This window comes from Loxodonta africana, chromosome 1 (assembly GCF_030014295.1).
Source record: "Loxodonta africana isolate mLoxAfr1 chromosome 1, mLoxAfr1.hap2, whole genome shotgun sequence".
NCBI lineage: Eukaryota > Metazoa > Chordata > Mammalia > Proboscidea > Elephantidae > Loxodonta > Loxodonta africana.
Window position 1 is genome coordinate 39891786 of NC_087342.1, and position 16456 is coordinate 39908241.

The window sequence follows — 16456 nt, forward strand, 5'->3', positions numbered from 1 at the left end:
CCAGAGCTAGTTTAAATAGGAGCTGAGATCAACTACTAATTACTCTTCTTAGAGAAGGTAGCTGTAGTTGCTAAAACAAATTTCTAAGATGATGAAATACTTCGGGAATTATTGAGTAGAGGCCAACAGGTCAACACTAGGATTATAAATGAGGACCGTCATTACTGACGGTCAGCTGGACAGTTTTTCGGAAAAAAGGTACAGATTTTATAGGAATTCCCCATTGGTGCAAGTAATGAAAGCATCTACATTAAGGACACCAGATATTTTTAGAATAAATATTTAAAAAATATTTTGAATAGGGCAGATACAGTTACCCATATTGATAAAGATTTTTGAACCTTTAATGTCATCATTCTAATCTGGATCTAATCGTAAGAAAAGAACCTTCGAGGAAAAATCAGAGGAAGTACACAGTTACTATTCCATTAGGTATGAAATGCTCTCAAGGGAGACAGCCACCGAGGAAAGAACACAAACTTGAGGAGGAATGCTGTATGCCCTGGGGAGTTCCTATGGGATCCTTATGAAGTATGGAAACAGACAGTGAGATATTCAAGAATCAACTGGAAAGACTGAAACATAAAGCTCTTTGGGGTAAGTCCAAGGAAGGAGAAGGGCAGAAGGCCATGTGACTAAGGAAGGGTATGAAGAGTAGTGTGAGCAGCCTGAGAGGGAGGCTTAAAATATGCAGACAGTGATGTAAAGATATGAACTATTTATAAAATATGAGCAGTGAGAAGTTCAGAGAGTAATTAGAAAAGGGAAGCACCATGGCCAGGCCTCAGTGACAGCATTCCACTCCATTGCAGCCCTACAGCTATGATAACAGAGTGCCAGGGGCCAACACTGGAAGCGACCCTGCAATGACAGCAAGCAGTCCACCCTCTCAATTTATGGACCAGGAGCTCAGAAGGAACGTGGCGGATGTGTGCTCTCTTCATCCTCCTGCCCCAGCTCCCACCAGTCGGTGAAAGGAAAAAGAAAAACAGCAGCAGGGGGCTAGGATGAGAGCCTTGGAGGCTGGAGCTCTGAGGAAAGGACAGATGAACTGGCTTCTGACAGAGCTGAAGAGATGAATAGATAGAGCTCCAGGAGCTCATTTCCAGCTGAGGGTGGGGGGTGGTGGTGGTGAGAAATCCGTGAGAAGAACTCCAGGACAAAGGGGTACCTCAGGACAAAGCGCAGTCTGGTGAGCGCACAAGCCTGGCTTTTCACCCCAGATCCACAGGGCCCAGCAGAGGGAAGATCCGTGTGGTGTTTACCCCCAGTCCTCTGGTGACAGATTGGACTTCTGAGGTCTGCATTATTCTAAACAGGGCTATGAGACAGAACAAGCAATGATGGACCATTTAATTTAACATCACTTACAGAAAAGTACTCGGAGCGATGGCGGGGAGGCGGGGTGGTGGTGGTGGGGAGTGATGTCTCGACAAGCTTAAGGCAACCGGATTAGAAACAGGCCACATGTTTTTATTGGGGGAAGGTATTGTTTTAACTAGCTTGTTGGGCTTTTTTTGAAGTTATTGCTTTCTCAGTTCTAGATTGTAACCCCTGATTTTTTAAACATCTATAAAGATTTAAGATATCTAAGTAAATAAAACAAAAATCAATAACAACTGAAAACATTAGAAATCTGATGTCAAGCAAAATCAGTGCTAAAGACAAATGGCATAGCAAGGAGAAAATTTAGTCCATGTTAGTAGAGTTTACGTCACGATAATTTTTCATGAAAATATTTGATTTTAATTCTGGTCTGTGACTGTGTCCCTCATCCCATTATCTACAGTGCTCCACAGGCAAAAGGACTTTTTTTTTTCAGTAAAAACAACAACAACAACAAAAACTTAGCTTCTTGTTTTAGTAGATTGACCATCTGATGTGGTTAACAATTTGGCACATTAGGACAAATACTTCATTAATCTGCCCTTTTTTAATTTGCTAAGCTAAAAATTCCCAAATAAAAAGAAAGCATCTTTGTGGTTATTTTTAATTAAGAGCTCAATATTAAGTTTTTCAAATTTACCTATTTCCATACCACTGAATAGCTATCACAACCTTCACAAAGAGGATCAGGATAAAGCAAACATAAAAAAATCAAAGCACATATTCGTGTCTGGTGCCTTGATTATACCTTGTCACCTACTTTTTACTTGTTAATCTGTACGAATTGCTAAAGATGCTATTTTACTTTTCAAAAGGGACTAGATTCAAGTAACTGATACTTCCTCCACAAGGGAGGGACCAGGACTGTCTTGTTCATCACTAGTATTCTTGGGGCCTGGCATAGTGTGTGATAACATTTGGTAAGCGAACAAATAAATAAACAATAACAACAGCAACAATATTGGGTATTTACTGTGGGGACTCAAACACGCCCACAATCATAAAGACGGTGCAGGACAGGGCAATGTTTTTTTCTGTTATTCATAAGGTCATTATGAATTAGAGTCAGGGCTTTGAACTGGTTCATTCCAGCTGGAAACCCTCATGAGGGTTTGCATTTGGACTCCGGATATACTGAGTCAGAATCTACAGTATAACAAGATCCCCAGGTGATTCTTATGTATAATAAATTTTGAGACCCACTGTGGTTCTCAGAATTGATCCCTAACCTGCAGCATTAACACTGCCTGGGAACTTGATAGAAATGCAAATTTGCAGCAGGGGTTCCAACCCAAACTAACCTGTTCTGAGCCTGGTCAGAGTTGACCTGTTCAGAGTAGACTTCACAGCAACTAACAACAACAGCTCATGCCAGGCACTGTACTAAGTGCTTTGTATACACTGATTCCATTAATTCTCCAACGATTCTTTGAAAGAAGTTCTATCAACCCCATTTTAACAAAGGCACTGAGAAGTTAAGTAACTTGCCTAAGGCCACACAGCTATTCTCTGACAGTTTTTCAATCAGGCAGCCTGGCCCTAGGGCCGACACTCTCAAGCTTAACACAGTTTCTCTCCATAAATGAGTGAACGATGGAATGAATCTGCATGCAAATGTATGCACACATATACAACTGTACCCAAGACAAACTTTTAAGAGACACAGAATTCAAGTGTTAACATTTTGACGGTCAAATCTTGGGATTCAGGGCAATAGGAAATTTAAAGTCTAATTTCCATGATCAAGCTCTTCTCTTCCACAGTAGCAAAATTCCTAAACTTTCAAAGGAACTCAGGGATTAATAGGTATAAAACCAAAACATGTGGCTTAATTCAGCTCTAATTGAATGCTGGAGTCCTTAGCTCAGAACTTTTCATGTTGGCTTTTCAAGACTTTTCATGTTGGTTCAGAAGCAAGAGTCAAGGTTGATGGTGGCTAAATCAATGAGGGAAACAAGTGTCCACACAGGCTGACAGGTGACCTCTTTTAGCTAGTGCCTGTCTTTGCTGAGAGTCTTTCTTATGAGCAGTTGTGGTCTTTCTTACTCAGAAGACAACAGAAAGTTTTATATTCCTTTTAGTCTTGTTGCAGGATATTTGTGTTCTGAGACCTAGTATGTCCTCACTATGAAAACTACCAAAATATAACTACACGTTTTCTTTATGGTATTTTTTTCATGATCAGTCATTCTGGAACCATCTGACTCTACGAAGAACTAGTTTATGCTTTGGCTTACGAGTGTCTCTATGTACTGGAGACCTTGGGAGCCAGATGACTGGAGCTGATCAGGAAATAAACCTTCACAGACTCTTAGGAAGAATGAAAAAAGCCACTGCATGTAGAAGATGGACTTAGACAATGAGATTCGCACATGGAAGATTTAGACACGGAAGAAGTCCTTGTCTAACCTCCTTTGAGGGCCGATCAACCTCAGAGAAGCCAGTGGTTTCCAGGACTCCTGCAGAATGAGTTTCTAGGTGCCGCTGGTTATGGCTGTTTCGTACCTAGGTCAAAGCTCCTTTCAAAGCAGGCTTCAGTTCCAGCCACCTTTCCATAGCAAGAATGTTATCACCCCAGAGTCCTTTCAGTATAAAGCTATCAAGTTGGTTAAAGTTTAGGAAAATTTGTTCTAAGAGATGAGGTTAAAAGTTTATTCTCAGTATACAAGAAAAGCTTGCCTGGTGGAAGAGTAAACTGAAGTGGAGTGAAGAAAAGTAAGGCAGTCTAGAGGCTTAGGAGACGCCCTGGTGGGGCAGTGGTTAAGAGCTTAGCTGCTCCTTGGAAAACCTATGGGGCAGTTCTACTCTCCTGTAGGGTTGCTATGAGTCAGATTCGACTCCATGGCAACGGGCTTGGGTTTTTTTCAGTTTAGAGGTTTAGGAAGATGAAATGCAGGTCAAAAAAAAAAAAAAAACAAGCAGCAGCAATGGGAACCCAGGGAGAGAGTCAGGTTGGTGGAAGATAAACCAGGCACAAGAGTCAGGGTGGTACTCTTGGGTTCTAACAATGTTTGTGTGGACAGATTTGTAGGTGTGACAGTAACATGTGAATGAACAAAAACATTGGGAGGGAGGCAGTGGCCATGGCAGGAAAGAAAGCCAATATGGACTTCAAGAACAGTCTCTTCAGTCTAAAAGTACTTTCCTGTTCAGCAAGTTCTTGTTTTCTGTGCCTTTATCAATCCCATATCTTGCTTAAGAATGACAGACAAGTTATTCTTAATGACTTACCAGCTTTCGAAACTGTCAGCAAGAGAGAGAGAGAGCACCATGTTTGATTGTTGTAGGCACTGGGATTTCTACTGGCTAAGTTTTCCATTTTGAGATGACCACTTTTATTTGTGAGCACAGAAACACATTTGCCCTACATGAGTGGCATACCTAGTGATCTGTGCAATGTTCCAGAAAAGCAACACCTCCTTACAACAGGGAAACCAAGGCCAGTGGGCTGGGGGCTGTGCAGCAGGCAGCCCTTGCTGCATCAGCAGGAGTGGGCCTGATATCTCCCTCCCAGGGCAGAGCAAACCTCCCCTGGCACACCACTCCCCAGGAGCACAGGGAACAATGGTTCACTGTTGTCAAAGACATGGGCCACTCCCTTGGCCAGAGCAATGCACTGATTACACCCCTGTCTCTCAAGCACTGCTTGTTTCCTTTCCTCTTTACCTCCTCTCGTGTGTAAGAGTGCACTAAATAAAGTTTTTTTCTTTTGTCTGAAACAAGACATTTTATAGGATGGCTGGTGGTGCCTTACATTCAGCTTCTATCTCTTCTCATCAGGATTTTCCCAGTCTCCGAAAGGTTGTACTACAGACATGAACTTGTTCAAAACACAGGTAACAGCTGCAGAAAGATTCTATTTTCACAGGTTATCCATTTCATTGGATAACCATCACGTTTGCCCATTTTCCTCTGGGGCTGCTACTTTCTAGTATCCTCAGGTATACTTAGCATATTGAATTTTGTCACCGTTAGTGAGAATAGACCACATTACAGCTATACCACCAAGCTAAAATTTTTTATAAATTTAGGAAAGCAGGATGTTACGTTCTAATAGAGACCACTTCTTAACACAGGAATTCAAGTCAGAGTCAACTTGATGGCAACAGGTTCTGGTTTGGGTTGTTGTAAACTACCATACTACAAAAAAAAAAAAAAAAAGAAGAAAAAAAGCACCTATCCTCAAAGAGTTCACAGTTGATAGAAATAATATAAATATTATATAACAATATAATAATTTATAGTAGGTGTTATAATAGAATTACATATAGCATACAAGTAGATACCAAGGAAGGAGTAGAGATTTCAGTGTAGGGGGTGGTATATTGATCAGGAAAGGCTTCAGAGGCAGGTGGCACCAGAGCTGAGTCTTAAAAAATGAATAGGTGGTACCAGGCCCGTGGGGCAAGGAGAGGTGTGGCGTAGAAGGGCATTGCACACAGATATTACTAGCGTGCAATATATTTGGTGATGTATTTGGCAGATGGCTACGGCTTAGGTGTGAGTGTGTGAGCTGGAGCGGTGGACAGGCCTGCCAAATCATGGAGACCCTGCAGGTCACAGAGGACCTTGTGAGACACATCAAAACACGAGACCAAGGGATCTTAAAAGCCTGTGAATAGCCACCTATGATACTCCACCAGTCTCGGCCCTTCGGGAGCAAGGAAGAATGAAGAAAACTAAAGATACCAGGGAAAGATTAGTCCAAGGAACTAATGGGCCATATCTACCACGGCCTCCATCAGACTGAGTCCAGTACAACTAGATGGTGCCCAGCTACCACCACTGACTGCTCTGACAGGGTTCACAATAGAGGGTCCTGGACAGAGTTGGAGAAAAATGAAGAACAAAATTCTAACTCGAAAAGAAAGACCAGACTTGCTGTCCTGACAGAGACTGAAGAAACACTGACAGTATGGCCCTCAGACACCCTTTCAGCTCAGTAATGAAGTTACTCCTGAGGTTCACCCTTCAGGCAAAGATTGGACAGGCCCATAAAACAAAATGACACTAAAGGGACACAACAGCCCTGGGGCAGGGACGGGAAGGCAGGAGGAGGCAGGAAAGCTGGTAATAGGGAACCTAAGGTTGAGAAGGAAGAGTGTTGACATGTCATGAGGTGGTTAACCAATGTCATAAAACAATATGCATACTGTTTAATGAGAAACTAGTTTGTTCTGTAAACCTTCATCTAAACTACAGTAAAAACAAAACAAAACAAAACAAAAACTCCAGTGAAGCTAAAACAAAACAAAAAAACAAGAGACCAACATGATGAGGTCTGCCTTTGACCTGAGTCTCTCATTCTGAAATCAAGTATTTCCTTGGGTGTATTTTACTTGTTTTTCTTTATAGAGCAATGGCTTTTATGGTGAGAATAATACCCCAATTCAATTCACTGTGTCCTAGTATGGGAAATGCCTGCTGAAGGATGCCGTGAGCCTAATGGGAGCTCTGAGGGCTGGCAGCAGGCATTCAAAGGCCATCTTGAAGCCAGTCAGCTGATGCAGCAGGCCCTGGCCCATGACAGGTGATGTGGTAGGGGTCTGCTTACCACTTCGGTGGGTCTGTAGTACTTGAGATCTACGGTGACGTGGATCTTGCCGGTCTCTTTACATCTGCCCACTTCATTTTCATTCTTTCCTTCCCACCTGTGAAAAAGATAAACAATCAGCTCCTAATTGCTCAGATGCATTAGCCTTCTCCCCGCAGGAGCCAGGAAGGTGCCACCCATAGGAGCATGGGCTGCCTGTGAGCCAGGGCAGAGCAGCAGGGACTCCCAAGCACCCCTCTATCTGCTTTGAAAGGGTAGGTTTTTCTTTTGAAGAAAACTCTGATGAGTTCAGAAATGAGACTTTAGAAATGAACACGCACAGATTAGGCTTGCCAGAAAAAGGGATGGAACAATTTTCAGGGATTTCAAGGATTTTGCACCTCTTTATCCTATTCTTGATGAAGTCAATTATTGTGAATTAATGTCTTTCGTCCCCTTCTTTTATTTTTTCTCTTCCTTTTGTAGTTTTAGGGATATTTAGTGTCAATTCAGTGTATCCCATTTTGAAGTAAGTTTAACACCCTCATTAACCATTCAATTCATCCCTGTATTACATTTAAGTTACCTCTCTACCCTAGAGAGCTGTGGGCTCATTACTAACTCTCAGATGGTTAAACCTTCCAAATGTGCAGAACTAATTGGTTCTTTCGTTCTGAGGGAGAACATCAGCACAGTCTACTGTCAGCTCTTCTGCCCTGGCCACAGTGTTATTTGGACTTGAGTTCCCTCCCCTAAACGGCCATCCTCTACAACAGAGAGGTTCCTCCCCCACGACCTCCTCAGGCCACGCTGAGCTCCACATGGGGAGAGCTCAAGGGCTTCTAGGCCAGCTCCTTGCTAAGGCTGCGCTTGACCTATCTGAGGCTCTTGTTTTGTACAAGTGAAGCCACCGGCTGAATGCTGACCTCTGGATTTCTACGATGTAACATCCAAATGGCAGCAAATACGATATAACTTGGATTATTTATTTGTACAAGGGAAACCTTTCAGCAAAGAAAAAGTATGACTTACATTTGACTTCAATGCTTATCCTCAGAATATCTGCTTTACCAGTTGGAAAAAATCATATGTACACAGAAAAATTCTCTGTGTCCCATGGATCAGAGTCAGAATGGGGACAAATGAAAGAATAGAACCTTAGTTATTGGACTATGTGTGTGTGATTCACAGGTGTTTTGTTACGTATATATTTATCACAATAAAAACTTACCTATCTAATTCTGGAGTTGATTTTTTAAGGTGGAACCTTTTCTTTGGTTAGGCTCTCAGTAAATGAAAGGATATTTGCATTTCATAAGCATGTTTAAAAATTTTTTTTCACATTTTTTTTTTTTTTTAAAGAGGAACAAGTTCAGTAGATGCAATCACGACAATATCTCCAACTAATGCAAAAGGGTTAACAGAAATATTACTCACAATCTGGCTAATTGTTCTTTTCTTTTATAGCTAGGTATTTCATCTATGACAGCTCACACTGATGTATGAATACACGTTCTAATAACACTGTCCTTCATATTGGTAAATCTCCTCAGGTGTCAAACTTGAGAACTGGTGATTCTAATCTATTTACAATTATTATTTTTTTGAAATTTTACACACACACCCACACGCACGTTTAAATTAATAAGGTCGCAATAAAGACTTGAAGAGCCTTCCTGGTTGGGGAGGAGAGTATGAGGCAAAGCCATTTGTGTCTTTAGACCAGGGGTTGGCAAACTTTCTATAAAGGGGCAGAGAGTAAACATTTTAGGCTTTTGGACCACATATGGTCTCTGCTGCATATTCTTCCCCTTCTTTTTCTTTTTTATAACTCTTTAAATTCATCCTTCCCTCAAGGACAGTAGAAAAACAGGCTGTAGGTATATTTTGGCCCACAAGCCAGAGGTTGCCCACTCTGGCTTCAGCTGGTAAGGCTGATGATCTATCCTTGCCTCAACCATAGGAAGCATTTGATTCCTGTTTATGACAATGGATTGTATAGCTGGATTTGATGCTTCAGTGTGAATGTCCACTACTGAGGCTCTCTGATTGGTATGCTAGTCACACACTAACTTTGGGATTTGTAACACCAGTTGAAATGGGATAAGGCTGAAGGAAGGATAGTCTTCCTTTGAAGGGTTTATTAAGCACAATCTGAAAGTCAGACTTGTGTTTAACGCCACTTCAGCATCTACAGGTAGGAGTTCCCAGCACACAGGCCCTTCTTGCCCCTTCCTGACACTGTCTGCTAGACTTCCATCTTGCAAATGCTACAGTCAAAACAGTGTCAAAAGGCATGGCACTGCCCCCCACAATGAACACAGAAAAATCAGCTGCAACCAGGAAATGGCTCAAGGCAGAACTTAGTTGGCAAAACTTTTTACTTCCCACTAGGTCTGCATGAGGGAGTAAGGAAAAGTTTTGGCTAAGGGCCAAAAAACATTCAATTACAACAATACATGAAACATTGTATTAACATGTAAAAAGTAACAGCTAACTTGTCTTAACAAGTTATATTATGACTCTAAGCAGAGCTGCAATGTTAATGAAACGAAGGTGGTTTGACAGGGAGTAGAGAATTCAGCTAATTAACAGAAATTACTACCCATTAATTTTGATCAATGGCTCACTGAGCAGGGATTCTGTATAAGCCAATTTTAAAACAAATTATTGGCTCCTAATAAGCATTAAATAATAATAAAGATCACTGAAGAATAACAGATTTAAGAACAATAAAGTGAAATGAGGTGCTATTAAATCCCTTTAAGCAACAACAAAACAAAGTCAACTGCATCAGTCAAGTGTAGGGGACTATTAGAGTTAAAGGGAGGGAGATGCACAACTTGCAGGCTGGAATATCACAAAGGCTCTGAGGAATTATTTTTTAAGAAAGGCTATTTCTTTGGGACTTGGGTATGGAAGAGGGAGGCTGCCAGTGGCTCAATTGCAGTGATAAGATAACACTGCCCTGGAAGAACTACAGCTTCTGGAGAACCACGTGGTTTGCACATACACACGTTTACTGTTGCTCCCTCCCTACACCTCTGACAGTAAATGGGCTTTTTAGAAAAGGCATAAACCCGCAATGGCTAAAAGAACAGGAAAGAGGTCTGAGAACTCAAACTCTGGAAGCTGACAAGCAGTTGATGAGTGCTAAAGGACTCAGCAGAAGCCCAAGGAAGCGGACATGTAAGCCAGCAGTAGAGAGAACTAGGCATGATCCCAATTTGTACCTGCAGAAGCCCCCCAGTGCTCAGGCAATAGTGGCACAGGCTGCTCTTCACGACTGGCAGGAGACAGGGGTGCCTGCAAGTCTCGCTCAGAAGCAGCATGACGCCCAATTCCCTCCCTGACTCCATATCACTTGGCAACTGCCTCACCCTTACTGGGGCAAAAGATGAGGGGCTTATTTTCTGGACAGGGCAGAACAGAAGGTAGCTGGACTGAAGGTTGCCAGCCCAGTGAAAGGTGACCATGCTGAAAACAGAATTACGTGAATACACACAGTGAATATTGACCCTTCAGTCCCACTCCCTCAGCCCAACCCAGAGTGCAGCTGGCCTGTCTCCTTCCAGTGGGGAGATTGGGAGCATATTCTCCACCCAGATAGCCCTAGAGTGACACAGTCAACAAAATCTGACTATGTTCTAGAAACTTCCAATTAGATTTTTTTGCCACCACTTTTAAACATGAGCAGAAAACCAAGGATTACCAGACAGATATGAGAAAAATTTTTACAGGAAAGATAAAAATTAAAACAAAAAAATCCAAAAAAGCAACTAGGAAGAAACAGAACAAGCAGGGGAAGAGAACTTAAAAACAAATAAAACAAAAAAACAAAATAAAACAAAAAAAACCCCACACATACACCACCATTTATATCCTCAGAGATACAGGAAGGGTATCTAAAGAAACAAGAACAGGATACAATATGGAAAATGAAAACTTGGAAAACATGGAATTTTAGAAACTGGATTAAAAAATCAGAAATTAAATATCCAAGAGAAGATTTAGAAGATAAAGTTGAGGGAGGAAATCTCCCAGAATGTAGAAAAGAAAGATGTAGATATGAAAAAGCAGAAGAACGAAGATCAGAAAATTAGAAGACTGCCCCAGGAGGTCAGTATACTGGAATTTCCATGAGGAGAGATAAGAAAAAATGAAGCAGAGCAAATAATTACGTTGAGATAAATCAGGAAAATTTATCAGAGTAGAAGAACATGCATTTCTAGACCCAAGGACCCTCAGAGTACCTAAAATAATAGATAAGACTGGATCCACCTCACATGAAGCTTCAGGACACCAAGACAAAGAGACAACCTGACAGACTTCCAGAGAGAACAGGAAGGAGATTAGGAGTCAGAGATAGCAGCTCTTGGTTTCTCTCAGTAACACCGCAAGCTAGCAGGCAATAAGTAATGTCTTTAAGATTCTGAAGGAAAAATAACACGAATAAGAAGGGAGATGGGTGGTATCAGAACAGACTCAACCAAAACAAAAAGGATCGTAACAGAACACTATGAAAAATTGTTCTCCAACAAATTCAACACCCTAGAGGAAATGGACAAATTTCTAGAAACACACTACCTATCTAAACTAACACAAACTGAGATATAAAAACTAAGTAGATTCATAACAAAAGAAGAGATTGAAGAAGTAATTTAAAAAACTCCCAACAACAACAACAAAAGCTCTGGCCTGGAAGGCTTCACTGGAGAATTCCACAAAACTTTCAGAGAAAAGCTCACACCAATACAACTTGAACAATTTCAGAGCATAGAAAAGGATGGAATACTCCCAAATTCATTCTATGAAGCCAACGTAACCCTGATACCAAAGCCATGCAAAGACACCACAAAACAAAAACAAAAACAAAAAACTATAGACCAGTATCCCTCATGAACCTAGATGCAAAAATTTTCAACAAAATTCTAGCCATTAGAATTCAACAGCATATTCAAAAAAATAATACATTATGACCAAGCGGGATTCATACCAGGTATGCAGGGATGGTTCAACATTAGAAAATCAATCAATACAATCCACCATATAAGAAAAATAAAGGAAAAGAATCACACAATCATATCAATTGACCCAAAAAGGGCATTTGACAAAGTCCAACACTCATTCTTCTTTTTTTTTTTTTAATTGAACTTTAGATGAAGGTTTACAGAACAAACTTGTTTCTTATCAAACAGTTAGTACACACATTGTTGTATGACATTGGTTAACAACCCCACCACATGTCAACACTCTCCCTTCTCAACTCTGGGTTCCCTATTGCCAGCTGTCCTGTTCGCTCCTACCTTCTAGTCCCTGCCCCAGTGTTGGTGTGCCCCTTAGTCTTCTTTTGTTCCATGGGCCTGTTCAATTTTTTGCTGAAGGGTGAGCTTCAGGAGTGGCTGCAATGCTGAGCTGAAAGGGTGTCTGGGGGCCATACCTTCAGGGTTTCTCCAGGCTCTGTAAGGACAGCAAGTCTGGTCTTTCATTCTTTTCCAGCTCTGTCTGGGGCCCTCTATTGTGATCCCTGTCAGAGCAGTCAGTGGTGGTAGCTGGGCACCATCTCGTTGTACTGGACTCAGTCTGGTGGAGGCCATGGTAGATGGGGTCCATTAGTCCTTTGGACTAATCCTTCTCATGTCTTTAGTTTTCTTCATTCTTCCTTGCTCCTGAAGGGGTGAGACCAGTGGATTATCCTAGACGGCTGCTCACAGGCTTTTAAGACCCTGGACACTATTTACCAAAGTCGAATGTTGAACATATTCTTTACAAACTCTATCTGCCAATTGAGCTAGATGTTCCCGGAGACCATGGTCTCCACAGCTCTCAGGCCAGCAATTAGGTCCCTCAGGGAGTTTGGATGTGTCTATGGAACCACCACAGGCTTGCCTTGTACAGCTTGTGCTGGCTTCCCCAGCGTTGTGTACTGTCTTACCCTTCACCAAAGTTACCACTTATCTATTGTCTATTAAGTTTTTTTCCATCCCCACTCCTCCCCTCCCTCATAACCATCAAAGATTGTTTCTTTTTGCATGTAAACCTTTTCATGAGTTTTTACACTAGTGGTCTCATATAATATTTGTCCTTTTGTGACTGACTTATTTCACTCAACACAATGTTCTCCAGATGAACCCATGTTATGAGATGCTTCACAGATTCATCCTTTTTCTTTAGCGTTGCGTTGAGTGTATGTGCCGCAGTTTGTTTATCCATTCCTCTGTTGATTGGCATGTAGGTTGTTTCCATCTTTTTGCTATTGTGAAAAATGCTGCAAGGAACATGGGTATACATATATCTATTTGTGTGATGACTCCCTTATTTCTCTAGGATATATTGCTGGATCAAATGGTATTTCTATTTCTAGCTTTCTAAGGAAGTGCCATTTCGTTTCCCAAAAAAGTTGTATCATTTTGCATTCCCCCAAGCAGTGCATAAGAGTTCCAATCTCCCCACATCCTCTGCAACATCTGTTATTTTCTGTTTTTATTGATTCGTGCCATAATGCTTGGGTGAGATGGTATCTCATTGTGGTTTTGATGTGCATTTCACTGATGGCTAGACATGGCGAGCATTTCCTCATGTATCTGTTGGCCGCTTGAATGTCTTCTTTGGTGAAGTGTCTGTTCATTTCCTTTGCCATTTCAAATTGGATTATTTGTCTTTTTGTTGTAAAGGTGTTGGATTTTCTTATAGATTTTAGGATTAGAGCTTTGTCTGACTGGTAATAGCCAATTTTTTTTCCCCAGTCTGAAGGTTCTCTTTTAAAACTGTTTTGGTGAAGTCTTCTGATGAGCATAAATGTTTAATTTTTAGAGGATTCCAGTTATCTACCTTATCCTCTGGAGCTTGTGTGTTGTTGGTTGTGATTTGTACCCTGTTAAAGCATGTATTAGGGCCTCTAGCATTGATCCTATTTTTTCTTCTATGAACTTCATGGTTTTTGGCTTTATATTTAGGTCTTTGATCCACTTTCAGTTAGTTATTGTATATGGTGTGAGGTATGGGTCCTGTTTCATTTTTTTTTTGCAGATGGACATCCAGTTTTGCCAGCACCATTTGTTAAAAAGACTGACTTTTCCCATTTGATGAACTTTGGGCCCTTGTCAAAGATCAGGTGACCACAGGTGGATGGATTTACATCTGGGTTCTCGATTCTGTTACACTGGTCAATGTATCTGTCATTGTACCAGTACTAGTCTGTTTTGACTACCGTAGGTGTATAGTAGGTTCTGAGGTCAGGTAGTGTGAGTCCTCCTACTTTATCCTTCTTCCTCAATAGTGCTTTACTTATCTGGGGCTTCTTCCCTTTCCATATAACTTTAATGATAAGTTTTTCCAACTCCTTAAAGAATGTTGTTGGTATTTGGAGCGGTATTGCCTTGTATTTGTAAATCGCTTTGGGTAGAATTGTCATTTTCACAATGTTGAGTCTACCTATCCATGAGCATGGTATGTTTTTCCATTTATGAAGATCTCTTTTGATCTCTTGCAGTAGTGTTTTGTAGTTTTCTTTGTAGAGGTCTATTTCATCCCTGGTTTGATTTATTCCCAAGTATTTTATTTTTTTAGGAGCTATTTTAAATGGTATTGTTTTCCTGATTTCCTTTTCATCATTCTCTTTATTGATGTAAAGGAATCCAACTGATTTTTGTATGTTTATCTTGTATCCTGCTAACCTGCTGAATCTTTCTATTAGTTCCTGTAGTTTTCTCATGGAGTCTTTTGGATTTTCTAAGTACAGTATCATATCATCACCAAATAGGGGCGGTTTAACTTCTTCATTACCAATTTGGATGCCCTTTATTTCTGTTTCTTGTCTTATTACTCTAGCTAAGCCTTCCAACACAATGTTAAACAGGAGTGGTGAAAAAGGGTATCCTTGCCTTGTTCCTGTTCTCAAGGGGAATGTTTTCAGCCTCTCTCCATTGAGAACGATGTTGGCATAGATGCCCTTTATTATGTTGAGAAAATTTCCCTCCTATACCTATTTTATTGAGAGTTTTTATCAGGAATGGATGTTTGGCTGTGTCAAATGCCCTTTCTGTGTCGATTAAGATGACCATGTGATTCTTTTCTTTCCTTTTATTTATGTGGTGGATTGCACTGCTTGATTTTCTCATGTTGAACCATCCTTGCATACCTGGTACGAATCCTACTTGGTCATGGTGTATTATTTTTTCAATATGATGCTGAAATCTATTGGCTAGAATTTTGTCAAGAATTTTTGCATCTATACTCATGAGAGATATTAGTCAGTAATTTTTTTTTTTTGGGGTGTCTTTGCTTGGTTTTGGTATCAGTGTTATGATGCCTTCATAGAATGAATTTGGAAGTATCACTTCCTTTTCTATGTTCTGAAATAGTTTGAGTAGTACTGGTGTAAGCTCTTCTCTGAATGTTTGGTAGAATTATCCAGTAAAAACATCTGGACCAGGGCTTTTTTTGTTGTTGTGGGGAGTTTTTTTTTTTTTTTTTTTTAAATTACCTTTTCAATCTCTTCTTTTGTTATGGGTCTGTTCAGATTTTCAATATCATTTTGTGTGAGTTTGGGTAGGTCTTGTGTTTCTAGCAATTCGTCCATTTCTTCTAGGTTTTCAAATTTGTTGGAGTACAGTTTTTTCATAATACTCCATTATGATCTTTTTATTTCAGTTGGGTGTGTTGTACTGTCCCCCCATTTCATTCCTTATTTGGGTTATTTGCATTCTCTCCTGTATTTCTTTTTTTTTCATTTTGGCCAGTGGTTTGTTGATTTTGTTGATCCTTTCAAAGAATCAACTTTTGGTTTTGTTGATTCTTTCTATTGCTTTTCTATTCTCTGTTTTATTTATTTCTGCTCTGATCTTTATTATCTCCTTTCTTCTGGTGGCTGTGGGCTTCTTTTGCTGTTCTCTGTCTATTTGTTCAAGTTGTGTAACTAACGTATTGATTTTGTCTTTCTTCTTTTTGTCGTGTGCATCTAGTGGCATAAATTGACCTCTGAGGACTGCCTTTGCTGTGTTCCAAAGGTTTTGGTATGATGCGTTTTCATTGTCCTTTGACTCTAGGAAATTTTTGATTCCATCTTTGATTTTTTTCTATTACCCAGTGGTTTTTAAGCAGGGTGTTATTCAGTTTCCAGGCAATTGATTTTTTTTTCCTTCCCTTACTCTTCCTGTTGTTAATTTCTACTTTGATGGCATTGTGGTCAGAGAAGATACTTTGTATTATCTCAATGTTTTGGATTTTGTTGAGCATTGCTCTGTGGCCTAAGATGTGGTCTATTCTGGAGAACGTTTCACGTGTGTTGAAAAAGAATGTGTATTTTGCAGCTGTTGGATGGAGTGTTCTATATATGTCTATGAGATCGAGTTGGCTGATTGTGCTCTTTAGCTCTTCTGTATCTTTGTTGAGGTTCTTTCTAGATGTTCTGTCGTTTACTGAGATTGGTGTGTTGAAGTCTCCTACTATTACTGTGGAACTGTCAGTGTCTGTTTTCACTGCTGTTAGAATTTGTTTTATGTATTTTGGAGTCCTGTCGTTGGGTGAGTAGGTGTT

At 40.5% G+C, this 16456-nt stretch overlaps 1 protein-coding gene across 3 annotated transcripts in view; it reads right to left on the reverse strand.

Moving 5' to 3' along the window:
- Positions 1-16456, reverse strand: part of GMDS (GDP-mannose 4,6-dehydratase) — a 795040-nt gene that overhangs the window by 147242 nt on the left and 631342 nt on the right. For all 3 annotated transcript variants that reach the window (XM_003417823.4, XM_010597535.3, XM_064279810.1), the window contains one exon: positions 6941-7037. In XM_003417823.4, the coding sequence (XP_003417871.1) occupies positions 6941-7037 (97 nt within the window). The remainder of the gene's footprint in view (positions 1-6940; positions 7038-16456) is intronic.